At 40.1% G+C, this 27,353-nt stretch overlaps 1 protein-coding gene across 8 annotated transcripts in view; it reads left to right on the forward strand.

The window, feature by feature from the left end:
• Positions 1-27,353, forward strand: part of KALRN (kalirin RhoGEF kinase) — a 528,424-nt gene that overhangs the window by 328,182 nt on the left and 172,889 nt on the right. For 7 of the 8 annotated variants that reach the window (XR_008748289.1, XR_008748288.1, XM_055811375.1 and 4 more), the window contains exons 13-17: positions 239-413; positions 12,013-12,208; positions 17,973-18,139; positions 24,270-24,389; positions 27,125-27,343. Coding sequence is in view for 6 of the 8 variants with exons in the window: in XM_055811375.1 (XP_055667350.1) it covers positions 239-413; positions 12,013-12,208; positions 17,973-18,139; positions 24,270-24,389; positions 27,125-27,343 (877 nt within the window). In the remaining 2 variants the exon portion in view is untranslated. The remainder of the gene's footprint in view (positions 1-238; positions 414-12,012; positions 12,209-17,972; positions 18,140-24,269; positions 24,390-27,124; positions 27,344-27,353) is intronic. The other variant, XM_055811372.1, reaches the window with a different exon arrangement.

Below are 27,353 nucleotides of genomic sequence, written 5' to 3' on the forward strand. Positions count from 1 at the left end.
TGTGTAAGGCCACAGTGTCACGACACAAGAAAGGATGATCCCCTTGTTGAAACTTTGTGCCGAACTCAGGAGCTGCAGGATTTCAGTGAGTAGAAGAGATGAGTGTTGCATACACCTTCCTTCAGCCCTTTGTGCTTGGGTTTGCTTCTCAGCAGCACGCAGAATCACAGATGTGTAGTTCTTGCTCTTTTGCCTGCCTTAAAGCTCAGCTTTAACCATGCTCTCTGCCTTGCTACAGGGACTCCGCCGTTTCCAACAATAAGACTCCACACAATAGCTCCATCAGCCACATTGAATCTGTCCTTCAGCAGCTCGACGAGGCCCAGGTACAGATGGAAGAGCTTTTCCATGAGAGGAAGATTAAGCTAGACATTTTCCTTCAGCTCCGGATTTTTGAACAGTACACCATTGAGGTAAGAGCTGGCTGCATCACCTGAGGAAGGTAGAGCTGTGGGAGAGGGAATATATGTAAACTCTGTTTGGATTCACCTGGAGCTGTTTGATTGTGCTCAGCTGTCCAGTAAGGAAGAGAGAGAGTTACAACCAGGTTTTAAATTTGGCGTAATGAAGCTAAAAATATGCTTGAGGATATGCTGTTAGAATGCATTGAAATAATTTGTGTCTGTTTAACTATGCTGAGAATCTGCCTGCTTTGCAGAGAAGCTGTGTAAGATGCTCCTGTTACAACTCTATTGACACGAGTGACTCAGGGATTTGAAAGTTCTCTCACTTACTCGTGAGGTTTATCTCTTCAGAGACAAATGTAGATGCATACAGACAGACACTTGGCTGGCTTTAAACCATCAAGTGACAAAGCATTATGCATGAAAGGAAAGGATGTTTAAAGGATGAGCTTTTTAAGCATCACAGTAGATTTATTTAAAAAAAAGGGGGGGGGGAAGTTGAAGTGTATTTTTATGCTCTTGTGCAAAAAAGGTCTTTCAGTCTGCTTTGTACTTCTGTTTTGAAGTCAAAAGCACTGGATGGAAAACTCATCAAAACATGAATAATTGAGGTATTCTTGGGCAGAGAAACTTTAAGGAGACTCCATCCAATCTCATTAATTAACTGCTGTAATTCTGTTAGGACATGATGCAAAAAGAATGGCATGTAAATTAACTTGTGCACAACATCGATGACAAACGTGTCAGTACTTATGTCCGTTCTGGGGTGTGTTCCTCCTACTGTATCCCACTGATGCTTGTTCAGTTCATGCAGCACCTTTACGTGTTTTATGATGATATATTCCTGAAGGTATTATTTCTAAATCCGTAGGTAATCTCAAGATGGGTACTGGTAATTAATGGGAGCCTTAGAATGCTGTGTTATACTTTGTGTTTATTTTAAGACTCGCCATGATGAATTATAGAGGAATAAAAGGCTGGAAACAGAGGTTTTTAGGTGTCTTGATCTATAATTGGATGCCAGAGATAGAAATCAGCAAGGAGTATCTGAGCTTTCCTGTTGTGACTGCATAGTTAGGTATTGTACTGAAGTCTGTTCTATAGTGCTTGTTGTTTACATAAATTAGAATATTGTCATTTTGCTTACCAGTTATATACAGCCCCCTCGAAATTGAGAGACAGTACTCTTTGTGAATATGTGTGTATAAGTATAAACTTATGTATTACATGTCAGATAACATACTTTGCCTTAAGAATGCTGCACTCATAATTCAGGAGCCTGCAGTAACTGCAGCATCTCCTATGTTTAAATAGAAGATATTTTGATACAACGGTGTGGCAGATATTGAACGATTGAGACTTCTACTCTAAATATATAAATGGAGTGTGAATGCATATATTTGTACATACATATAAATAGCATCTTTTAAATAGTTTTCAAAATTTTAAAAAAATAATACAAAAATAAAATAAATAAATTAAAAAAAAGGAAAACCAGTATTGTATGTGCTTCTGGAACACCCAAACATGTCAGTAGGCAGTATACGGTGAACCCATGTGAGTTGCTCATTAAGTTCTCAGCCTATTTTACTGCAAATTCCAGGAATGGACCTAGAATTAGGCTCATTTAAGTAAAGATTAAAAAAAAAATATGAAAACCACCAACAAAACAAAACAAAAACCAACACTGTTTTCAAATTCTTTTTCTTTGTACATAGTCTTCCAATTAAAGATCTCAAAGGCCTTTACTGCCATGGATTACTTCACTGATGGGGCAACCGAGGCATCAGGATGTGATTTACCCTAGTCCCCTCTGTATGTGATGCCAGAGAGGGGAATATTACGTGGATCCTTCGGTTTTGCTTCCGCACAAATCCTACTTCTGTGTATTCATGCACACATTTGGAGTGGCTGTGATACATTAAGATATTTAAAATTGGAAATGTGCTTCAGAGTCTTCTAAAATCAGATTAGCTAGAAAGGATTTTAAAGAAAACCACCACTTAGTTTGTCACTGTAGATTTGCTACTTTTTATAATAAGAACATCTGAATTCCCTCTGTAAGATTAATATTACAAGGAAATCTGAGAAAATATTTCATAGGGAGTCTATGGGTAGCTTTTTTTATTTAGAAAGTTCCCTCTTTCTGAAAAATATTTTTAATTTTAGAATAATTATGGCATTTAATTTATAACTGAACACACAGTGAAAAATATATCCAGGTCAATATCTTAAATGTTGTAAGTACATTTGGTGCTTAAACAAGAAAAACAGTTTGATGGATAATAAAAAGAAAGGCAATTTGAAATAAAATATTAAATGACACATGTATGCTATGCATTTCAAACAACAGCTGAATTGGCTCAAATTGACACAATAATGATCCTTAGAAAGTAGATTGCAGTCAGTTGCCTCAGCCATATAATAAAGATGCCAAGTCAGTAGGAAACTATTATCAAAATTAACAAAATTATCTCATGCCATTGTTGAGATGCAAAAAGATTTTTTTCATCACCATAATTAAAAAGAATGTAGTATTTCTGATGGTTGATTATTCCAAGCTTTTAAGGGAAAAAGATGACAAAATTTAAAGCAGGAAATTAAGCATTTTATCTACTAAAGACAAGTAGCTTGAGCTATGACTGGAAGTATATTAGGTTTTAATTTCCCATAATAGCCTAGATCCTGCATAGATTAAGAATAGGGAAATGATGTGTACCAGTATGATTGTCAAATGAATTTCTCCTTTTCTAGCCTTAGATAAGCTCCCTTCCATCTGTTCAAGAGCAGTGCCATACTGAACACATCCCTAACGAAACCCCTCTACCTGCTGCAGCCATGTTAATCTCTCTCCTTCCTGTGCTCACACAAACCCTCTGCAAAAAGTGGGCCCTCCACCTCTCAGACTTTTAACATCTTTGTCCGCTTTTTTGCTTCTGTCTTGTCAAGCTTTGAGTTTCCCATTTTTCTTCCTTGGGTCTGTGTTCTCACCCTTAGTTCTTGTGTTCTTGTGCTCCAGGGGATCCCTTATGATGAGGACGCTTCCCTGGGAACTCTGGTGAAAGAAAAAACTTCCATCTTTCTAGTGGAAGCCAGAGGGATGCAGCTGTGGGAGCCCATCTACTTCCAACAGCTTTAGGGAAGGCTGTGCATTAGATCTTCGTCTCAGAGAATAGTTACATCTCACGTTGTGTCTTTCCATCCAGTTTTGGTACCAAATATTTTTGATTCTGTAATTTTCCTTACTGCCCCCTCTCTCTTTTTTTCTGATTAATAAGGCAAACTGAAAGTAGTAGGCATTTTTCAAACTCACAAATGGAAGTTGAGTGATTGGCCTTTATTTTATTTAGAAAGTGTCTGACTGTCATTTGTTCTTTGGAAACTTTCCTACTTGTACTGTTCTCCCCAGACACTGAAGTCCATGCCATAGATCACACAACCCTTTCCTTTGGCATTCCCTCCTAAACTTGCACTGTGCCCATCTGCTTTGTAGCCCTCCCAGTTTTCGAGATTTTCTATAATCTCTGCTTGACAGAGGTTGGAGTCCAGACAAAACTTCAGAATTAATGATTACTGCACAAGCAACACTTACTTCCATCTATTTAAGGCATAATTGGACCTTTTCTTGTACTTCAGTGAAATCTGCCAACTCTTGTTACATTTTGTCTTCAGGAAAAGTATTTTATGTAAAGGGAAGCCACCTGCCTATTTCTTTTGCAGGGCAGACCAGCTGTGTTCATTTAGGACTTCTAAGGACTGCTAAACCGCATAGGCAGCTTTTGTGTTGCGCATGAGTCAAGGCAGGTTTAGTAGATACGAATTTGGATACAAACCCACAGGCATATAGCATGTGCTGCCTGTTCTTTCTTGCCTTAATCTCATTATATTGACTGATATTTACACTCTGGGTTCTTGGGGTAAATTATGAAATCCAAACTATGACAGCACCTGGAAACAGACATAACAGAAACATGAGAGAGCCTAGCTCTCCCTAGGGGAGGCTGTTCTGCCTTAGGTTTCAAAATCGTAAAATGACAACCCATTCTTTATTTAGGAAGCGTGTCTAACTTTGATGCCTGATATGTTTTATTCCTTTACCAAGTCATTGCGCATTTCAAGACAAGATGGGATCATTAGGATTATATGGTTGGTCTTTCTATATGATACAGGCTTCAATTGAGTTTGTGCAGCCAACCAAGTAACTCGGGAGATTTCATGCAATGTGAGTGTGGTAGCTGATCCACTATGAGGGAATAGGGTGTAAGACTCAAGGGACGATAGCTGGCAGACATGAGCAGCAGTGCTGGCACCACACTGAGCACATTACACATATGAAGCAAAGTCTTATTCCAGAATTATATCATCAGTAAAATCTGTCAAGTATACTTTGTCCCTTGCTTCAGAAATAGTAATTTAAAGGCTTATTAACTGCTGTTTGAGTGAATGCTAATATACAGTAAAATGCTGAGAAAATGCTTAAGAAACAAATAGTAAAATGCACTGAATTGCAACCCCTAACAAAATCACTGCCATCCAGAGTCTTTCGGTGTATTTTTTTTTTTATGTCTTTGTAGAGAGATGATCAAATTCACCTGTAGGCCTCTATAAAGCTCTGTGACTGAGAACAGGAATGACCTTAGCCCATACCTGTCTGGCAACAGTTGCTGGTTACCTCCAAAGACACATACATCTCCCATTCCCAGAACTGCCCAGCTCCTTCCCTTGTGTGTGTTTTGTTTCCTGCAATGCACATGGATCTGTGCAACACTAGACAGAGCCTATGCACTGTAGTCTCTAGAGCAACGTGGTTCCTAGGCCAAGACATAGTCCTGGAAAGGATTATGAGTGTTCCCACTGCACAAGATAAGTTTGATCTTGTATGCTATTTGTTGTCTTTCAAAAAGCCCCATGAACACTAAAATCTTCACCTGCCGGGTATCTGTTTTTCCACCATTCAGTCTCTTTGGCTCCATTTCACCTGCTAATTAGATTTTTCAGCCTTGATTTCACTTGCTGGCTCTTCTGGCTGTTCACGCCCATCCCTGAGCATGAGTTTAGAAGGGAACAGGAGCCAGCTTTCACAGTAGTTTACTTCACTGTTATATACAGCTCACTTGAGTTTCCCATTCCAGGTTTATAACAGGTTTATAATTTCAAGTGAATTAGCTGCCTTCGTGAAGGTACAAGATGTTTAACAACCCCTCACTCACTGGCTTATAGCTGACACTCAGATGTGAGCTTCTTTATTAGAAGTAAGAGTTGCAGAGATCTGGAGATACATTTGAAAGAAAGAGAATGGTGAGAGAAATTTCAGTTTCTTCTGTTCATAAGCTGGAATCCTATAATGCCTCATGCTTACTGAGCTTTTGTTTTTCTTTCCTATATATACCTAGTTTTCAAACTGCTCATCACTTCATTTCAAGAAAGGCAAGCACTTAGCTGCCGTGGGCACCCTGTCTTTTGGAGCTGAATTCCATTGTTTCTCTTGATATTTTGGGGATTCAGGAGCCAAAAGCACTGGAGCAGAATCATCACTGTGACAGCCTTTTCACGCTTCAGTGGCCCAGGTCCCCACTAAGCCAGCATGGCATCTTTCTCTGTTGTCAAAAAAATGAGTGACAGTATTGTCATACTGCATGGCATCAGCTCAAACAGAGGCCTGAGAAGGAACAGCAAACTTTCTGCCTATGTGATCTGTAGAAGTGACAGTGTCATTCACCCTTTCCTACCTACATCTCTTTTACCAAATACCTTCAGTATTAGTCTGCTCATAAATCCACTTACACTGTCGCACCCAGGCTTCTGCTCTTCCAGCCTGCTCTGAATGCTGAAGCAGAGCCAAGTTGCCCCCGGCATCCCTGGTGCCCAATCTCTAGTATGTGCCTTAGAGATCTGGTCCCCCCTACTCCATTATAACCCCTTCTTTTCTGCACTCACAGATACTCCCTCAGCATCCAGGAGTCAGAATTGCCTTTTTTTATTCCTTTCTGGATTATATCTAACCTCTCTTCTCATCCATCCCGACTCTCTGTTCATCCCAGCTGTATGGCTGTCACTTCTTCTTTTGAAATGAGGTAGATATTCCCTTTTCTTGATTCTGCGCTCTGTACAGATCTGCCCTGTGCCTGTGTGACTCTTCTTCCTGTCCTGCCTCATCCTCATGCTGTACCCACTCTTCTCACCTTTGTTCTTCCTCCTACTTGCACCATCATTTCTCTTGCAACCTGCCTCCTACATTTGCTTGTTCTTCCCAAACATCTTTACTCTTTTTCAGATTGCTCTTGCAAACCCACTCTCTTTGTGTTGATAGCTTCTGCTCCCAGGATAGAACTTTCTTTCCCTCCTCCTCATATGCCCTTCCTCAGCCCATACATACTTCAAAATATCAGCTCCTATGTGATTCATTTGCCATATAACATTTATTTTCTTTCGCTTGATTCCTCATTTCCCCTCTCCACCTCATTCAATTGGCAAACAAGATTTCCTGGGTGGCATTAAACAAGATGACTTTAGGTGTCAAACACTGAATTAAGGCCAAGCAAGCAGCAGTCAAGGCTCAGCAGCAGGAGGGAAAAAAGAGAAGAAAAATAAACCCCAACAACAACAAAACAAAAAAACCCAACAACAAAACCCAACCCAAACCTTAAGATTTAGATATGAAATTATTGCAGATGCAGATTGCCTGCATGGCAGCTGCTGTAGCTCGGATAGCCTCTTTGGCCTAGTTCACCAGCAGGCTGCAATGTAGGCATGAGATTGCTGGACGGCTACTGTTGTTACTACCACTGCTATTACTTTTCACCTGCACATTTCTTCTCTATACCTCTCCTCTTTCTCCAGGATTGGAGATGAACATGTCTCTCTCCCTTCAGTCATGTTATCTGCTGATGTTGCAACATGATAAATACAGGAAGCAGCAAATGCAGTAATATTGCAGCAGTGGGAATTTGGGTATATTAAGTTGCTGCTTTAGGAGGATTCCTGCCCAAGGAGTATGTGGTCTAGACTGTGGTCACTGTGTCTGCATGAAAAACAGACCTGGCTGTCATAGTCTGTATATCTATTACAGCCTTGTGGTAGTAGCACAGAGCTCAGCCCTGTATTTGCTCACGTGCCAAAGTTAACTCTTGCATTGCCTCCGCTGCTCTTATAGCTGGTTGGGTTTACTACCAACATTAGTTCCCCTCCCGTTATCATGGCAGCAGAAGCATCTGTTTTGGGTGCAGAATGAAGAAATGTGCTTTCCAGGCACACTGTCAATCAGTAGCTCTGTCATGTCTTTCTCATTATTACCCTGGGGTCACTTGACCTTTCTTTAGTAATAGGAAGCTGTTTCTTGGCCACCAACTTTATGTGACCCACAAAGGAAGGAGCATGGCTTCTTCCAAGGAGTCAGCCAGAGTGTTGCTGACAGTGAGGCATGCGTGCAGCTTTCCTTGGAACATTGTGGGCAGCTGGGGATAAGTCTGCTGCTTTTGCTGATGCAGACCTGTGCACTGCCACTGTTGCTGCTCTCATGACCCTTCTGCTTTGGTATGATTTCCCTCTCATGCCACAGAAGAACAGAGCAGAGCTCAGGGCTTCTTTTGCGGCAGGGGCTTCTCTTCACTCGGGGCATGTGAGGGATGCTGAGGTCTATTTAGAATCACAAACACTGGGAAATAAAATGAATAAACATAAGAAGTGCTATCAGTTTTTCCCACAAAAAAAATCTAGGAGATGAACAGAGTAAACTCTAATCAGCTATTCTTCTGGGTCAGAAGGGAATTAAATGAGTTCATAGCCAAGTGAGCCTCATTTATGAGACAATTTCTGATGCAGGCCCAGTGCCATTGGCTCTTACCACAGCTTGGGAGGTAGGGCACTTTTGTCTGATGCAGTCCAAGTTTCACCATAGACATTAATGCCTGACCAGTCTGTGAAAGCATCCAAAGTCCTTTTTTCAGACTTCAAAAATGTACATCTGTAGTTAACAGAGCTGCCTAATTACAGCTTATTCCTGAAGAAAAATAAATCTTTTTCCCTATACCCAAATAAAACTGGTCAGAGATTCAAATTCAGACTCTGGGACCATTTCCAAATAGTCCAGTTTGAAGTATGGGCTTTTGAAGCATTGGCTGTACAGACAGTAAAGGAAATGTCTTAATGAGATATGCAAAGCAACATGGTCTCTAGTATAGGGCACCAGATTGGGATTCAGGAAACCTGGGTTGTTATCACAGCTCTGCTATTGCTTCTTTGCCTTCGTGTGCTTTAGATTCCCTTCTAGCCATCTGTTTGTCTCAGTTACTCAGAGCGATGTACCCAGCCTTCCTGTACACACTTCGCCTGAGAAATTTGGTGATGTTCCACCTCTCACTGTGCCTGACTCCTTCCTCTGTTCCCCCTAACCCAGCACATGGGATAATTATCACTCCTTCACTACCCCCTACTCAGAGGCAACTTCCCTCCTTCCTTCCTTCTCCCCTCCATTGGTGGCTGTGCTTCTGGCCCTAGCATAGCTGGCACTGGGTTAACAAGCCCCGCTGGACCTGTCTAACTGTCCAGAGCCACTCAGGTGCAGGCTTGGCAATGTAACATGGAGCACCATGGGCTGACCTTCCATCCTGTGTTTAGCAGCTTGTGTCCAGACTGCCTGTATCGTCCTTTCCTCTTTAACTGGAACCACTAATTTGAACTGGGGAGTGTGGATAATGGAGCAAAAACCCTTTAGTGCCTTGCAGTGGCTAATAGGACAGGTAGATATTTGCGTGCAGCGCCTCCTGTGTGAAGAGCCTGGTGAAAGCTGGTTGCTAACATGAGCATGAGGAACACTGGTTGCCACTTCTCTTGAGTGTTTGTACATGCCTTTCTGCTACAGACCTGTCCTGGACACTCAGGCCCAAGGGGCAAAAAGCAATACAGTCAGGAACAGCTGTTTCCCCATCCTCAAGTGGAAATTATTGTAGATTTAATGATAAAAGCATTGCTGATCAGTGTCCCTTCCACAGTGCAGTGGAAGAGTAACTAAGAGAAACAGCACCACAGCAGAGAGGTTTACCCAGGCAGTTTTGTAGAAGTGCTGGATCTCAGCCTACTTAGGGGAACATTTGTTGATTTATTCATATGTCCATCATTGACTCCCCTAACAGTTCAACCTTTGAAGGGCTTGTGTTTTCCTGTCCTGGACTTGATGTCCATAGATGCAAATGGGGTGGAGAGATTTTGTTTTGATCAGAATCTCCCAGTCGTAGTGTCATGGCTTTCAGAGCAAACTAATGTAATACATTCTTTGATTGATTTAATCTTTTCTATTATTGTCACTTACAAATGCTTTTAGACATCTTCCTGAGTGCACATGCCTGAGAATGTTCACAAGAAATTCAGAAGTACTTTGTGAATCCTCACAAAATTTCAAATAATTACATTTTAGCAGCCTGACAATGCCATGAATTCAGACAATATTTTTAATAGCTCATAAAAAAGAAAATTCTTCTGAATTATTTATATTTCATGCCTTTCCATTAGAAGGAGCAGAAAGGGTTTTGCATTGAACTTTAAGTGTTGTCATGACTGTAGGAGCCTGCACTTACTCTAAATTCCTTCCTTTATAGTTTGAAACAAGGTCAAGACCACCCCATTTCTGATTACTGTTAGCTGAGGATATGTCTCTAAATGTAAATGTATCTGGCAAAACCCTTCTCCAGCATCTACTTGGACCATTTCTCCATAACTGTTAAATCTGCCAGTAAGTCTCCATAGTCCAGCAACTCCAGCTATGATATGTGAGTGAATCAGAGGCTGCTGGAGTCAGGAACAGGGCCAAAGAAACTGTAGAGATAAGCTGTTATTTAAAGGTAATTGAGTGTAATGTGGAATGGAACAAGCTGAAGAAAAATAGAAGCTCCTCAGGATATCCACACTCTGCCTCTCACCCTGAGGCTGAGGTTCCAGGTTCTTGGTTGAGAAATCTATTTTTCTGCTTTTCTCAAAAAAGAGCCTAAAGCCTGCTTTTTTTCTCCCCCTTCTGATGCAAAACTGTGGACTCCCATCCATTCTAATGTGAGAAGGGCTGAGAGCTGGTCCGTTTTAGTCGCCTACCTGTGCCTGCATTGGATATAATGTAAGTTTTTCAGAAAGGAAAATTGAATGGAATCTTTTAAATCTTAGCTACTTAGGAAGTTAAGCATCTTGCTGCACACAGGCACTGAAGAGCACTTTTAGTGAGAAGCAGAGAACTTTTCACTACATAATAATGTGCACAAGTGGGAATTTAGAGACCTAGTTTTAGCTCTTCTGAATCTAGCTATAAGGAATTGACCTATGAATCAGAATTAAGGCATTTATTTAATATTTTTAAATACTTTAAAAGAAATTGTATTCTGCACAGTACTAGCCTATATGCATGATTTAATTCCCATTTCCCTTGTCCTCCCTCCCTCATTCATTGTCACTAGCACATTCCCTTTTTTTTTGTCTGCAGTAGCAGAATCTAGATTGAGGTGAGACTGTGCTCTTTGAGTAAAGGCTAGATCTTGCTTTAATTGAACAGCCAAAAAAGGGAAGGACTTTGATATCAGTTGGCTAGTTGTGGGCTAAAATATAAACCACAGAAGATACAGTAAACGGACTGCTAAAATCAACGGACTGCTAAAATCATCAGACTGCATGTTATAATCAGGAAACAGAGAAAGCAACGGAAGATTTTTCATGTTTCCATGAGTTATTGGCAGGTTATGTAGGTCTTTGGTTAGAGCCAGTACCATTCATGATTCTACTGGTGATTCACCTAGCCCTTGATTATGGTGCTTCTGTGCTGTGCTTTCCCCATCTGTAAAAGTGAATTATTTATATTCATCCCCCAGAGAAAGAAGTTATACAGGGCCTTGGGAACCCAAGTCAGACAGAAAGACAGCAGAAAGACCCTTATAAAAGACTCTAAGTCCCTGAAAGCACACAGCATAGGACTCATTGTACAACTGCAATCAGTGCTGTGGGGGTTAACTCACATAAAATATTTGGTCTCATGTTGCTTTTTCTGTGAAGAGTGTGTAGATATGGTTTAAAATACATTATATCAATAATAATAATAATAATTCTGAAAATGTATTAGTTATGCCTATTTTAGGGCTTACTGGAAGCTTAGAATTTTGGTTCTATGAAGACAGAGTAAATATCTCCATTTGTAATATGGAACATAACAGTGTGTTGCAAAATGTTTTTAGAAACTTTCAGGCCATTTGGGGATTATGTGGTTGCAGGTATTATAAATTGTTCACAATTCTGTAAGCGTTAATTCATTTAAATTTGAATTTATTCAGAAATATTATCTCTGTCATCTATGTGAATATAATGGGTCTTCTTTTACAGTGCCCTTTGGAATGTGTAAGGGGAAAAGAAGGTGTCAGATTTATTGTTGGACTGATCATCTTTTCATGGATCCTCGCCTAAGCAAAATGTTAAGAGTGATCATTATGTGGGCAGGATCCAGAGTGTACTGAAGCTGTGGTTTGGAGGTTTCTGGATCAGAGCCAAAACATGAAGTAGTTTTGTGATCCAAACACAGTCTGAGAGTAAGACTTTTCAATTGATCTTTAGTGAATACAGTGTCTGTGTTCTGCCCATGTAGGTTACAGCAGAGTTAGATGCCTGGAATGAAGATCTGCTGAGACAAATGAATGATTTCAATACTGAAGACCTCACTCTGGCTGAGCAGCGTTTGCAACGTCACACAGAGCGAAAGTTGGCCATGAACAACATGACCTTTGAAGTCATCCAGCAAGGGCAAGATTTACACCAATACATCATGGAGGTCCAAGCTTCAGGTAAGCAGAACAGTTTGATCTCTTTTTCACATGAGGAAAAAAAAAAAAAAACCCCAAGAAACACCCAACCCCCCCCAAAATGCATATCAAACAAAAATACCCCAATATGTACCAAATGCATCAGCTTTTAACATAAGTATGGGCAATACCCGTCTCTCCGCTCCCAGAACTGTTCCACAAGTTTGGAGAATTCTTTGATTCAGGATTATGTTTCCAAAAATGCCGCTTCTTTGAGTCTGAGATTCATTGAAGAAATAAACCTGACTTTCAGGTTTCATTCAGAAAGTTTCACAGCTGCAGGATGGAGTTTGTGATCAGTTCCAAAGTGGATAGAGGTGGGGAGGGCAAGAGAAGTTACCCTGGTACGTCCTTGTCCTTGCACCAGCTCAGAAACAAGCACTGAAGGAAACCGTGACTTACAAATACTTGAGCTGGCCAGTCAGAACTCAGGTCTGGATGAAGTCCAGTCATTCTAGACTCCTAAGCTTGTTAACCTTTCTGCAACTAGACATTATTGAGAAGCAGACTGACCAGATGTGCTGGCTTCATTCTCTGCAGACGAGTACCTTTCACCTATGCCTCATTTCAGGGTGCAGACATGCCCTAGGGAGAGAGAGAAGAGGGAGGGGAGAAAGAATCTAGTTATTCCAGAGCCCTCTGGGAAAGAATCCAAATATGGGAGCCTAGAAGCCAGCCATGAAATGGAACTCTTGTTTCCAGATGGCTCTAATTGGAATTATTTTGTATAAAAAGGGAATATGATAAACCATACTGAAATTTTCCTTTTTAGTGTGCACTTGAAAGTGAAAGGTAGTAACTTAGATGTAAAAAAAGAACCTTCTGCACATGCTCTTAAATGACAGACCTGATTCATGTTGATAGGGAATGTGTCTGATACTTTTACTCTGCTGCTCAGCAGTGGGATCCTATTTCTAAGACATCCCATGAGTCAGGATTTTTTTATCATTGCATTTTGCATTTCGAAAAAGAATATCATAATTCAGATTAGTCACTGTGTAAAGTCCAGAATTGAATGTTACTTCTAAAGTGGTTTAATCTTCTTAAATGTCTGGAAAGAGTGCAAAGAGAGAGCAATTCCTGTTCTTTCCCTCCCAATCTGCACTTTCAAAGTAAAAAATATTTTTATGGTTTTATTTTTTGGCAAACATCTTACCTCTGGGCACCCACCTTTAAAAAAATCTGGCAGTATTCAGCCTGATTTGGCAAGCTGCACTCAACAGAGGCTTAAGGACTGCTACGAGCGTATGTTGTGAACTAGACAATCCGGTGCATTGTATGAACCATGTGTGCAAGCTTCTATGAGATCTGCCCACGCTACGCCTAGTCCTAAGCTTCAGCACCCTTGCTGTCTGGGATAGAAAACTTGTCCTAATACATCAATTAAGATGCTTGGGTTCTGGGTTTTTTGTTTGTTGTGCTTTGTTTTTCTGTTGTTGTTTGGTTTTTTCTCTTTTTATCCTGGAAGAATCTTAATGTGAGTAGGGATCCATGGGAGGTAAAGAATATGATCCGGAACAACACAGTCAGGAGTCTCAGTGACTGATTTTTAGGGGGGAAAAAAAAATAATCTGTGTTTGTCAAGAAATTAGAAACAACAACTTTTCGACTGTAGACTGACGATTAGCCACTAAATGAAATTACTTTTAAAATGTTTTTAACCAGATTATCCTAGATCACTTCCTATGAAGCCTACTCAATAAAAATCCATTGCTCCCAAAGGCAAGGAAGCAGAAGCCTCAGGGGGTTGTAGAATAACTGTAGTTAATCAAAGGTAATGGTCATGTCTGCCATGCATGGAATGCTAAATGCTGTGAGAATGGCAAAATAAGGGAGAGAGATTGCTCTTGGGAGCCTACTGTTTCTTATTTCAATAAAGGACAGTTATACTTCATAAAAAATTCATTTAATTTTACTCCCTCTTCCTGAATCCTATATCATAGTCATTCGTTGCATAAGTTAGGGGATGATTGTTCTTACTGCCAGAGCTGCAAACTTGCAGGGGTTCTGGGAAATCAGCTGCTATTGCTGCCTCCTATTGTACAGTGTCACCGATGCTACTATCAAAACTCAGCTGTAACCATACAAGATAACGCCAGAAAAAATGTGATTTGTCAGGGACATTCTACATAACCAGCCACTCTTAAATGACCAAGTTTTTTCCCTTCCCTATAATTCTCTTTGAGCTTTATTCTTTTTGTCATGTCACACAGGAAACTGATTCAATTTTGATCACCCTGGTGTTTGGCTTGGAGGTCTGTAAGCTAGTAAGTCTGTCAGATAAGATTACACCCAGGTTTTTCCGTGCATGATGCCTTTTTTACTTGGAAAGCTTGTGTAGGTAGAAAAAGGAGGTTTTGGACATTGTCCCATGATTTTTGTATGTCCAATGCAAATTTGGAGCCATGATTCTTACCAGGCTGTGGAGTGTCTGGAAATCCCTGTGAACTTTGTCATGTTAGTACAATAAATCCAGAGTTCCTGTGATGCACCGTATCAGACTGTGCAGATATTCAAGGAATCCATGCATGCAAGGCATCTATGCAAGTCCAATATTTCCAAAGCTTCGTACAGCTCAGAGTTATGTTCCTGTAATTCCTTCCACTACTTCAGCACATGTGCATGAGCCTGCTTTGGGTTAGCCTGTTTTCATCATCAGAGTAATTATTCTTCAAAGAAATTTATGTTTTCAGTAGGGGATATGCAAGAACTGGAAGTCATGTCGTGTTTTCTGAAATTTTGCAGTACTTTTAAATTGTCTTTCTGTCTCACTAAGATCCATGTCCTTCGGGAAACGTTTGCATTGTTTTTAAAGGCATTCTAAATTGTTATGACAGTATTGTCAAGAAGACTTGGCTTTTTAATAAGCCAGTAGTTTTTATTTCAATGAACCTGTCTCTTATTTTTCCAGTTTGATTGTAGCTCTGCTGCTGATAGCAAAGGCAAATATTCTCAAAAATGGGTTTTGATTTTTGGGTTTCTAACTTGATATGTTGAAGGGGCCTGGTGTTTCCAGAGGTGGCAGCTTGAACATTTCTGAGAAGTCCGTTTCCTACAGGAAGTTTAGGATCATAATTCAGCAGTGATTTAACGTCTTGACCTAAGCAGCAGTGATGGTGCATTCGTGCAATTCATTAGCATACACATCCTAGTCATTCTGCTTCTAGGTACTAAAAGTAGTTACACTCTAATAGTTGATTAATTGATTGCACAAATTTATTTGATTATTAAAAGTCCATTTGCATTGTTGGTATCATTGTAATAATGGGCACCACAGTTAGGAGTTGCTCTTGGTTGACAGAGCTACCTCTTTATATCTTAGAAGAAAATTGTGTAAGTCAAGCCTGAAATTCTCTGCAAAGCTGATGTTGGGGAAATTTATACAGTCCCTACCTGTTACAGGGAAAATTCAAAGCCCTTTTGTTTCCTGGTTGTCAAACTAACATCATTCACAGCTTCTCTCAGCATTGCATGGCTGAAAAGGGAAATGCAAATCTTTTTCATCTTGTTTGTGATGTCATTTATAGTTAGTTATAGCTATAGTTTATGTTGCAAGGAATAGGACAGGAAGCTTTCCTGCCACAGGTTTTTAATATTTTATCCTAACAACAGGTTCAAAACAGCTTTGTACAGGTCAAAAAAGCAATACCCCTTCCTTACACTGAAAAGTGTCTCATACTACAAATAGCTCAGGTGTAACTAATGTATGTTTTGTGGGATGCCAGTTAGTGTGGCTTGGTACTCTTTCCTGTAATATATTGTTAAAAACATTTTCATTTCATTATCCTTCACTTGAAATCTGCTGCACTGGTTAAGACATTAAAAGAAAATGGCAACTAAGTTTGTTTTATCAGAAAATCAGCTGTGCTTTTCTATCAAAAGTCAATGTAAAGATAATATGTATGAAATTATTCTGAAAACAAGGCTTTCTATTTTGCAAACCAATCATTGAGAAGAATAAGTGCTCTCACTGCATGCACTGGCACTGTGGAATAAAACTGCGTGACATATGACAAGCAAGAAAGGGCAGATCATTCATCACAGGGAGTGCAGGCTGACCTTGGATAGCATCCCAGGCAGTTCCCTGGTTGCTGCTGATGAGTTAGCACAATCAAAACCATACCAGCTGAGTGTGCGTGAAGGAAAACTGTGCATTTAATATCAAATAGTGTGGTGAAGTCAAGCATACAAAAAGCCATCATGTCCTGAACATACAGAACCATATGCAGGCTAATTGTAGCAACAAGACCTGATGTCTGGCATTTGAAAGGAACTTCACTCCCCGGAACAGAAACATATATTAAATTTCCAGTTCTAAATGGGAAGCCAGGGGCTATTCTACTTTATTTGGTAATGAAGAAACTGTTTTGTTTTGGCCAGGAAAGCGAATAAGCCAATCGCTTGCATTCCCTTGTGCTTTTTCTGATAAAACCAGAACCCAGGAAAAAGAGTATAGGGTCAGTCATAAGGTCGTCTTTATTTTGTGTACTGTCCTCTGTAGATACAGCTGTGAGAGGGAATGAAAGTCATGAGCCTCTGAGGAGGATAAAGGGGGAAGAAAAGACATTTTCTAAATGGGTTTTAAAAATAGTATCCAAACATTTTGTACAGCAGCTACTAATTAACACATTTCTTTTTTAATGTCCTATTATTCCATGAAATCAAATGGCTTTGGAGAAAAGTATAGTGTTGTCTCAGCATTACTGCAATCTGATTATTTTTATATGTCCTGATCCTCCCTGTATTGAGGCCAATGAAAAAAATTCCAGTAGACCTCAATAAGGGAAGAGTCAGGTCTTTATTATTTTATAATCACAGGGATTGCAGTAACATGGGATGACATCATATTTCCTGCAGGCCAGACTCTCACAATTACCCTGGTAATGTACCCAGCAATGCTATCGCACCAGTGTAATAAAGAAGGAAGATGTGAAGCTCTGCATTGTATTTCATGTAACCACTACACACAAGGGTTGTAGGGTCGTAATAAAATTCAGGAGGTAGAAAGGGACTCAGGAGGTCTCTTGTTACAACCTCCTGATCAAGTCAGGGTCAGCTATGAAATCAGACCAGGTCATTCAGGGATTTATCAATTTCATGCAGGATGCAAGGAGGTGGAAATGTGGTAGTAAGCCACCATCTCCCTCTGCTATGTGAGGGCTGGATGAAAGTCAGTCTGTGGAATAATTCTGAATGAACTATAGGCTGGTTTAAACTAGGCTGTTGTTAATGATCCTCTGAAAGTGCCCAGATGGAAAAAAGAATTACATTATGGAGTTCAACACACTTGTAGCACTACTGTAGACCTGGCAACCAGAGATTACTTCCCCTATTTCATTTTTCTATTTTCTTCCTCATCTTTTCTATTCTAAGTTCTCTTCAACATGCATTTCTAAAGTATAAGTTAATTAATTACTGTAAGAAAGGGAGGGGTTTTCTGTCTTTTTTTTTTTTTTTTAAATGTTCATGCGAGTTTTTGAGCAAGGCTGTGGTGTTAAATCATGTCCTACTAGCCAGATGCTGATGGGTGAGATGAGCAGTGATCACCAGAGAACCACTACCTTGTAGAAAGCTTTAGTGACGCAGAACAGGAAACTCAAATATTACATGTGAGAGAGTTTAGTAAGAAAGAATTACTCAGAGTTGCAAATCAATGTGTTAGGTGGCAAAAAAGTCTGAAGCTTACATTTGTGCAATAACTGAAATTTCAAATAAATGCAATGATCTTTCTCTCTGCATGTTTCAGGCATTGAGCTGATCTGTGAAAAAGACATTGATCTTGCAACACAGGTTCAAGAACTGCTGGAATTCCTTCATGAGAAACAACATGAACTGGAGCTTAACGCTGACCAAACTCACAAGAGGTTAGAGCAGTGCCTACAACTCCGGCACCTACAGGCTGAAGTCAAGCAGGTGAGAATTTTTAACCACACATAAGGGTCTTAAATGGGTTTTCTGCCTTTACATACAAGCAAACGGCTAAACCAGCTTTTGCCAAGTCACATACCTTTAGGTGAACGATCTTAATCCCCATTTCCTTGACAGTACTTGATTTGCTGACAGGTTGCAGTGTGACCCATTACAAATAATGAAGGGCTCTGATCCCTCTAGTGTTGTATATTTGGTTTCATGAATAGTTATGGGAAGTCTGCACAGAACTGACGGTGTAACTTCTCAACTGCAAAAGCTGCCTCAATCTCCATGTGTTCTGGGAATAAAATGATTTGATTTGGGGTCCGTACTTTAGCTGTTGTGGAGAACTGGCCCAAAACAAAGGGTAACTGAGCTGTGAGGTCTAAGTATGACATTACAGCAGTTTCACCTTTTCATGTATTGAAACACATCTGTTTATCTGCAAGAATCTCTAACATCTTCTGGGTGAGATAAAAAAAATCTGTCCGCGGTCTCTAGATCATCGGACTTGTTTAGTCATCTTAGTATTGTTACAGTGCCTTTCTTCCAGATCTCAACCTAGCATAAGCAATTGTTTTCTGCCTCCCTAGGTTTCCCCTGATGTTTAATTTGGATGCCTCAAATCTCTTTGTTGTCCTTTGCTACACAGGATAGTGCTACACAGGATAGTGCTACACATCCTGCTTCCTAATCCATAGGTGGCTTCACACTTCAGTGTATGTCTGGATTTCAATGGAATGGTTTTGGTTTCATTAGGAAAACCAGGAACACTTTTCCAGACACCTGGAATACTCAGGTTTCCATTTTACCAATACAAATGGGGTGGGGATGGGGGTTGGGGGGGTGTGTCCAAATACTACAGGGTGTTCTTGAAAAAGGTTCACTTCTTTGTTTACTAAAAGAAAAGAGAGGAAGAAAAAGAAAAAAACCAACCACAAATATACTGAGTGCTTCAGTACACATGATCATAGTCATTCTTTTTTCAAAAGTGAATATTTGAGTGATGCGTTGTCTGAATTGTTTTATCATTGCTAGCAAAAAATTCTTCATTCTCAGACAACTCTCAGGCTAGAAGCTGGAAGCACCAACACGAGCGCATACATTTTCTTTCAAAGTCCACTTTGAAGTGAATGTTTTGCAACCCTAAATGAAAGTAGCATAGAACTCTCCTATTTTTTTATTTTGAAATGTAGTCATTTTGCATTTCTAATTATTGAAGGCCAGCTCCTCCTGAAGCTTCAGAGCTCTATAGAGTGCTTTGGCTTTCTTGTGAAAGAAAGAAAGAAAAAAAAAAAAAAAAAGAGATGCTGTGATATTTATGATCACCACCTTAATATGATTATGCTGTGTATCCTTTTTTCCATAGGTTCCCAAAGTTTTTTACACACTACTTAGCCAAGCCTGGAGATTTATGCAGTAGATTTATGATTAAATAGAGCCTTTCTAACTATGAAGAAAATAGAGAGGAGTAATATGTGTAGCAGAAATACTAAAATGCAGGTTATCGCTATCTGACCAAGTGTCACTAGCCCGCTTGTCCAGGGTGAAGTGTCAGCTGGTCAGCCCTGTGGCTGCTCCTGGAGCAGTACAGTGGCAGTGCAGCACTCTCTGCAGGTACCTGATGTTCCTTGCCTCATTATCAAATGTCTGCTGGGCCTTAACTGTTTTACAAAACAAAATCTAACTGAAGGAAATGGTTATAGGAATGGACTATCTAGTACTTACTGTGAGAGAACAGCTGCTTTGAATTAGTATTTCCTTAATGGAGCTTGAGGCCATCAGAGCCTTCATTACTATGTGACCTCTCAGCAAACCAGTAGTGAAGAAACATTTTATTTGTTCAGCTGAATGGTAGGGGCTCCCTTGCTTATTAACCTATAAATTACCATAGCTACAGTTTCCCTTAGAAAGAGGCAAGTTAAAATATATCTGTGCCCTATCTATTTGGTTTCCTGTAGATGAGTCATATTCCCAACCATTTAGTGAAATTGGGAAATATATTGATTTTGGCTTGTAGTTCATCACCAGTCTGGGCCAGATTTCCTTCACTTTCATTTTAGTGCATCTGAGATGACGGATGATCTCATTATGAAATTGCTTTCACTCTTGTGAATCAGTTGAGGTGTGGTTGCCACAAGACACCTACTGTAGCTGTGGTTAAGTTCTGCTGACTTCATAAAATTGGTCAAGGCTGCTACGTGTACATGTGGTTGCATTTTGATATAGTGGCTCATGGAAATACAAAGTCTTTTAGCTGTCTCTATCTATTTAAGTCTCATTTACCAGGGATTTCTGCTTTATATCATATGCACCAAAGGTTCAAATGCCAAGACAATGGGTCGAAGTCTAGGGCCATTCAAGTGGAACAATTCCAGATGAGATGTTCTGTGGACTGCTTTAGAGGGGAAATAGTATAGATCAATGATTCACAAACTTTTTTTATTAAGAAAGCTCCTGCCCAAGACTGATTTCCTCTCATTTGGATCACAGTCATTTCTGTCAGAAACTACAGAGCTTGGATTGCTTACATGAAGGTAATAACAGAATAGAGTTGTGGAGACAATTTAAAAAAACAAAGTCTCTAAATGCTGTACTTGCAGCTGTTTGGCTTCCCTATCCCCTTATTTTATCCTTGTATGTTTTATTTCTCTTTGTGGTAAGTGTTCAACTTGACCTAATTTACTCCCAGATATTCTCACAGTGTCCCATTACACTTACTTTCTAGGTTGGTTTAAAGTGTTTCCTTTTTGTGTGCTTGTTGTCCATCCACTTTTGCCATTTGGCATTAGATTTGCTTTCAGGTGAATTTGCCCAAAGGATGCTGGGAATAGTCACTTGAGAGACACTGAATACTTTTGGTTTTTTCCCCATCTAATGTCACAGGAAGCCTGGAAACCTAAATTTGCCAGAAAGTGCCCTTGCTGGTGGTTGTGGCAGTAAGACCCTCTCAAAGAAGCTGCAAAGGGTCCAGGGATGTGAAAGATTCACTTGCATTGTTTTTGCCTTTTAAACTTAAAAATTGTTTCCGACATAACTTGATGGGTATCATTAGCAAGGCCTTAAGTCTTTTTTAGAAACATCAGGGAAGGTATTCTGACCAAACTACACCAGCAGACACAAACACCACGTGACATAGAGCTCTCCTTTCTTAAGAAAGGCTGCACAAGGGGTGCTTCATTTTTTTAATTTTTCCTGTAACATCTGATTCTGTGCTCAGTGAAAAGTTTCAGACAAAGTTTCAGGGTGTGAATTTTAGAAGAATTTGGTACTATTATTTAATTACATAGGAGCCATATACAGAACCGTAGCCTGTTTAAAGCAAATTGGAGTCAAAAGTGTGAGTTGTTTCAGAACTGTGGTGGTTGCCACGTTAGACAACTCATGCCTTGCAGTGAAATTGTTCTCCAGTGGCAAGTGGCTTTTCTCTAACATGCTGTCAGTGTGTTTCTGCTCCTCTGTTATAAAAAAAAATAAATAAAATAGTTAGTCTTTTTAAAAGAGTCTTTGGAGATTTTTTTTAGCTCCAGAATTGTTTAATCACAGCTTCTACAAAGTTGATAACATCTATAATTTGTAGGAAATGTCTGTTTAAAGCCATCTTTTGCTGTTGGCTTGTCTGTACATTGCCAGATAATGGTGAATCCATTAATATAGGAAATGATCAGAGAAGTGTCTTGGTGCTGTATTAGCAGCTTCTGTACATACTTTAATAAAAAGGTATTAAGCACCATATAAATAGGAGTCAGTTTGTGAGCACATCTTGTACACCAGATACAAATGTGTAAATGCTCTCTTACAACCATTTCATAGTCTACTTCCAAAGTAGTAATACAATGAAAGGCTCTGCAGATGACTGGTTTTTGCACTTAGACTTAAGAAGCTTTGGATATGCCATGGAAATATTTTCTTACTGTAAACAACACAAACACAAAAGAAGAAAGGGAGAAAAAAAACTAAAAGAACATTACTGTGGAAAAAGCTGATGCAATCCCAGATGAGACCCTGACATTTAAGTGTTGACTTCCGGCAGTAGAATGGGGTCATCATTGAAGTTCTTCCAAGCAACATTTGCTTGTGCTTGGGTGCTCACTGGGCCTGGAAGGGGGAGTGTCGGAGCCTCACAGTGAGGGTCTAAACCCACGCTCCGGGGGACGGAGGGAGGGGCACAACTCAGGGATGGCAGCAGCCTTGGTCAAGAAGAGTGCTGCAGGCATTACTGACAAGACGTAGTCCATCAAAGCCTGACCTGAACTGCTTTAGCCTGAATGTTTTTGTGTCAAGAAGACAGTCGTAGAGAGGAACGCACACATATAATTAACACTAGAGGAAACCTGGCTGATTTCAGTTGTATGGTACCTCTTCCTCCTTACTCAACTGTGTTGCCTATTAGCTTTTCACTAATCAAGTTGCCTGGTTTTAAGACTGAGGTTTCCACTGATTCTTTTTATTATTTAGAGACTCAGATATTTGTATGAAATGTGTCAAAACCTTTGTGGCAGGTTTTGAAAATTTCAGCTCAAATGAAAGTAGTTCCAGAGGACCCTGTCATGCCCTGATTGTATTGTTTAAAGAGGGAAAAAAAAAAAAAAAAAAAAAAAAGAAGAAAAGCTGCTACATTTTGAGCATACATACTCAGTATTTTCTACGCTATAAATGGCCCAAGCCAGGATAGCTATCGTGGTATATAAAACATAAAAGCATATCTTGCTTTATGATGTCCTCACTTCAAGTCTTTCCCAGATACCGCGGTCCTTTGGTTAACTTCAGCTTTTGGTACCGTGTGGTCAGTAATAATATAGGTTTCTTGTCTGATGGATTATAGAAAATGCCAGCCAAAAAAAATTGCCATATGATAACCTGATTTCTTTTCCTTTAAATCTTTGTTGCATTTCCCACAGGAACAATAACACCTGCTGATGAAAGAAAGAAAGCTGACAAATGAAATCTTCCACACTGTTGTACTGAGCAGAATGTAATTTTCTACAAATTAGGGTCAGCTACATGTGTGGATGACTCCTCTTTCTTTCTCCTAAGAAAAATTCATTTTCCTACCCTACAGGGAACTGAATGGCTGTAACTAGGGTGATACATGATGTAGGGATAAAAACCAAAACAACAGAAAATCCCTATATGTTTCAGGCAATTTAATGGATCACTTGGTGAAAATGATGGCACAAAAGGGAAATTACTATGTAGAATATTGCAGCAAAGTCAGTTTTGGAGCTTTGTAAATCACAAGCTAAATTTAGGGCAGTGGTTGGGCAGTTAAGATTTCCTGTGCATCTGTGAATTGAATTCAGCAACTTTCTGGCTTTCTGGAATAATTTGACACCTACACAGGTAGAAAATAGGCTTTGAGGCAACACAGCAAAGAACTTGCACGTGTGTTCTGGGTGCTGATTTTCCAAACACGTGTATTAAAATAGCAGAAAATGTTGCTGCTTAGATGAATATGTACGAGCCTGATAGGTTAATTATGTGTATTTAGGATTTGATTCTGCAGTCATTACAGCATGGATTGCATGTCTACAAATAATATGAATATCCCTGAAATAAAGCGTCTTGACTAAATATAAAATGCAAGACCTGGGTTTTCTTCCTAGCTCTGCATGCAGGTGGAAACTCCAACTGCATCTTAACTCCATGTCACATGAAACCAGTTGTGTCTTTTCCCTCCTCACTCCTAAACTCTGACTTTTGTGTGGAAAACACAGGCAGAAAGGAGTTGTAAGGTCCATGATCCCACTTGGAAATTTGAAAAAGAGAGACATCTTTATGTTTAATTTCAAATCTCCCTCTTTATGCTCAGTGGTTTTGCCCTGGAGTATTTGCATAGGGGAACATTTATTTTTGTGATCAAACCTTGGAAATTAAAGCTGTTTGCTATATGAATATCCATGTAAATATTTGGGATTCTCCAAGCAGTAACTTCTTCAATAAGATCTTTGCCCTCTAAAAATTTATGTCATTAAGGCATTGTCCTAGGATTCCTTTCTGCTCACTGATTCAGCCTGAGACCACACTGGGTAAAGTGCCGTTTTGTTAGCCAGGCTGAAGCATTTACTGGTTGGCGACTACATAAACCTTTGCACTGAAACAACCTTTCCATAAACACATCATTTCTTTACAGGTCCTTGGCTGGATCAGGAATGGTGAATCAATGCTGAATGCAAGCCTCGTCAATGCAAGCTCCCTTTCTGAAGCTGAGCAGCTCCAGCGAGAGCATGAGCAGTTTCAGCTAGCCATAGAGGTAACACCAATAAGTTAACTTTGTTTCTCCTTTCCAGGCGAACAGCGTACAAAAGGTTATCTCTTGGGCATCAGTCGTGGCTTGCTTGAAGGAAGGGAAGGAATAAAAGCTTTAGAAAATAGCCTCATCATTAAACTCGTAATGCAGCCAGAGGTTAATAGTGAGATGAATTATTTATCGTTTGTGGCTAATTCTTCTGCTGTCAGATATCAGCCTTTCCATTCATGAAAATGACACGCATCTCCTGATAAATTATTTGGTAAAAAAATAAGATCAAAATTCACAAAGTGATCTGAAAATGGGAAAAGTTTGTGAAGTCAGTTTCCTCCCATGCCCATGATTTGCAGATTATTTCAGAGCATTCATTTATGAATATCTTTGTTACAGGATAATGCTTTCATGTAAAATCTTTGTTTCATTCAATTCTCCTTTTGTGAACAGCAGAAGAGACAGTCATTCAAAGTCACATTCTCAATTGCCTTTGAAGAAGAGGCAAGAGGGGTGAATTTTAAGACTTGCCTGTTAAACTGAGCTTTTGCTCCTACTTGACCTGGAGTAACACATCTTTGACCTGGTCCTTGAAAACTAATTGTGAGCCAACTCATTTGCCTCACTCACAGGTCTGGGACATGGCAGGAGTAATAGCATCTCCTCTGAGCTGCTTTCCTTTGAATGAGAAGGTAGTGGAGTGCTATGGACACCCCTGAGTAGGGCACTATGGGACTTAGAGGCTCAGTACTTTATATATCTTTGTCATTGTGAACAAACCCTGCGCTCACAGGGTGTGTTCAGTCCATTGCTAGAAAGGGGGTCCGTTACTTTTTCCTATTCCTGCTTAACAAGGTGTATAACCTGCTTCCCAGATTATGCTAATTGTTAGCTTCCTACAGAGCAAAGAACAAGTTGGTAAATCTCTTTCTGGGGTTCATATATACTTAAAAATAACCAAAACTAAACCAGACTTTAAACTATGAAAATAAGATTTCCATAATGTAGGTTTGAAGAGATGCCTGATTTAGTGAGGGGAAACTATCTTTATGTCTTCTGGTAAACTTTAAATAAGTCAATATACATCGCAGTGTTGCTAGTAAGTATAGAGTTTAAATCTCAGGTAATTACCTGTTTGGATCCAGCTCCACTCACACTAAGGAAGGAGCAGCTGTTGCAGCTCCGAAGGGAGAAGGAAGAAGTTTTCTATCAATTCTGTATGAGCTGGCTGGTACCAAGCTGGGCTGACCACATCTTGGCAGCCGTCACCAGACAGCAGTGGGGAACAAGACACCCGCTGACTGTGTTATTGCTGCCATTGGGGAAGTTGTTTTTTGGGGAAGAACACTGGGGAAGAATACACTTGTATTTGGTGGTAAATGCATATCACAGAGGGAGAAGGTTGCACCACAGTAAGAGGAAAATAAGTTTTCAAAGGAAGAAGATGCTAGGTTAAATATTTTAAGTGCTTAAAGCTCAATATGGAGAAGAGATCAACAAAGCACACAGGGCAGACTGTCCTCTAAAGGCATTCTAGATGTGGAATTGATTTTTCAGTTGAAATCCTTTAAAGTCTATTTAAAACAAGTGTTACAATTCTAACATCAGTAAAGCAGCTGGATATTAAATTTAACCAGTTGTTCTTGAACATCTTCCTAAACGTTTCTGCCAAGTATTAATCCTTTTTTTTTGCTAATAGCTTTCTCTATATTGCATTATTCATCAGTGTGTTACCAGACGATTTCAAGCTTCTTTCCAGGTTCAAGGATTAGATCATAAAAGTATCACATGAGAATTTGTCAGCAGCAGTTACAAATGGGATGCAGAACAGAGGAGTCTTTGGGAGATTTCAGGGCTTCTGTTCAGAAGATTAAAATCAAATATTGGACTAAACCATGCCTGAATACAGTTACTCAGGAGGCTGTGAAGGGCTGGGGGCTATTTTCCTCTCAGGAACCCACAGAGGAAGGTGTAACTACCACTTGGTTACTCTGAGAGAAGCTGGTGTAGGCTGGGGAATAAGGCAGATAATTCAGTCCTGCTTGTAAAGTGGCTACTGACTAAATAGGAGAATGGTGGAGAAAATGGCTTGACTGCCCCCAGCTCTGCCCTTTAAGGTAGCACAGTGTATCTCCAATGTGATTGAACTGACTTTCAGAAATATGTCTTGTAGGGATTGATATTTGTGATATAGTTCATTCCATTTAGTAAGGCGTCTTCATATCTTCTGGGGTTGATGTTTTGTATACTGCAGACAGGAAAATTACACACATGAGTACAGCTGCTGATGCCAGCATACTGCCTGGCAAGAGTCAAATTAGGGTGATCAGGCCCTAAAGACCCTAAAGTTTGCCAACTCTGGTGTTTAGTTTTGTATCTGCAGGTTGTGTGGCATGCAGTCAGCGCTGAGTACAGGCTGGCTGGGAGCTCAGCACAACAGCTGCCCACATACGGGTTGTCAAAATGGATCCACTGGCAATCCCACCCAGGGCTGTTGCCCAAGCGGCAGTAGCTGACCAGTGAGCTAACCCATCTTAGCCAGCGCTTACTTTTCTCAAGCTTTAATAATGTTGCAAATGTGTGTGAATAATTTAAACTAAAATGCTTTGCAGAAAGTAACTGTTAACTGAAGATAACGCTCTGAAAATGTTTCACTCTCTTGCATCTTCATGCTCACACCTCGCTTCACCTTTCTACCATACATCTGGCACATCTATACAACCTCTCTTTCCTCCCCTCATACACAGTCCCTCTTTCATGCCACTTCCTTACAGAAGACACACCAGAGTGCCCTACAGGTCCAGCAGAAAGCTGAAGTGTTGCTACAGGCTGGGCATTATGATGCTGATGCTATCCGAGAGTGTGCTGAAAAGGTGGCCCTGCACTGGCAGCAGCTGATGCTGAAGATGGAGGACAGGCTCAAACTTGTCAATGCCTCAGTGGCCTTCTACAAAACTTCTGAGCAGGTGAGCTGAA

This window comes from Falco peregrinus, chromosome 8 (genome assembly GCF_023634155.1).
Source record: "Falco peregrinus isolate bFalPer1 chromosome 8, bFalPer1.pri, whole genome shotgun sequence".
Lineage (NCBI taxonomy): Eukaryota > Metazoa > Chordata > Aves > Falconiformes > Falconidae > Falco > Falco peregrinus.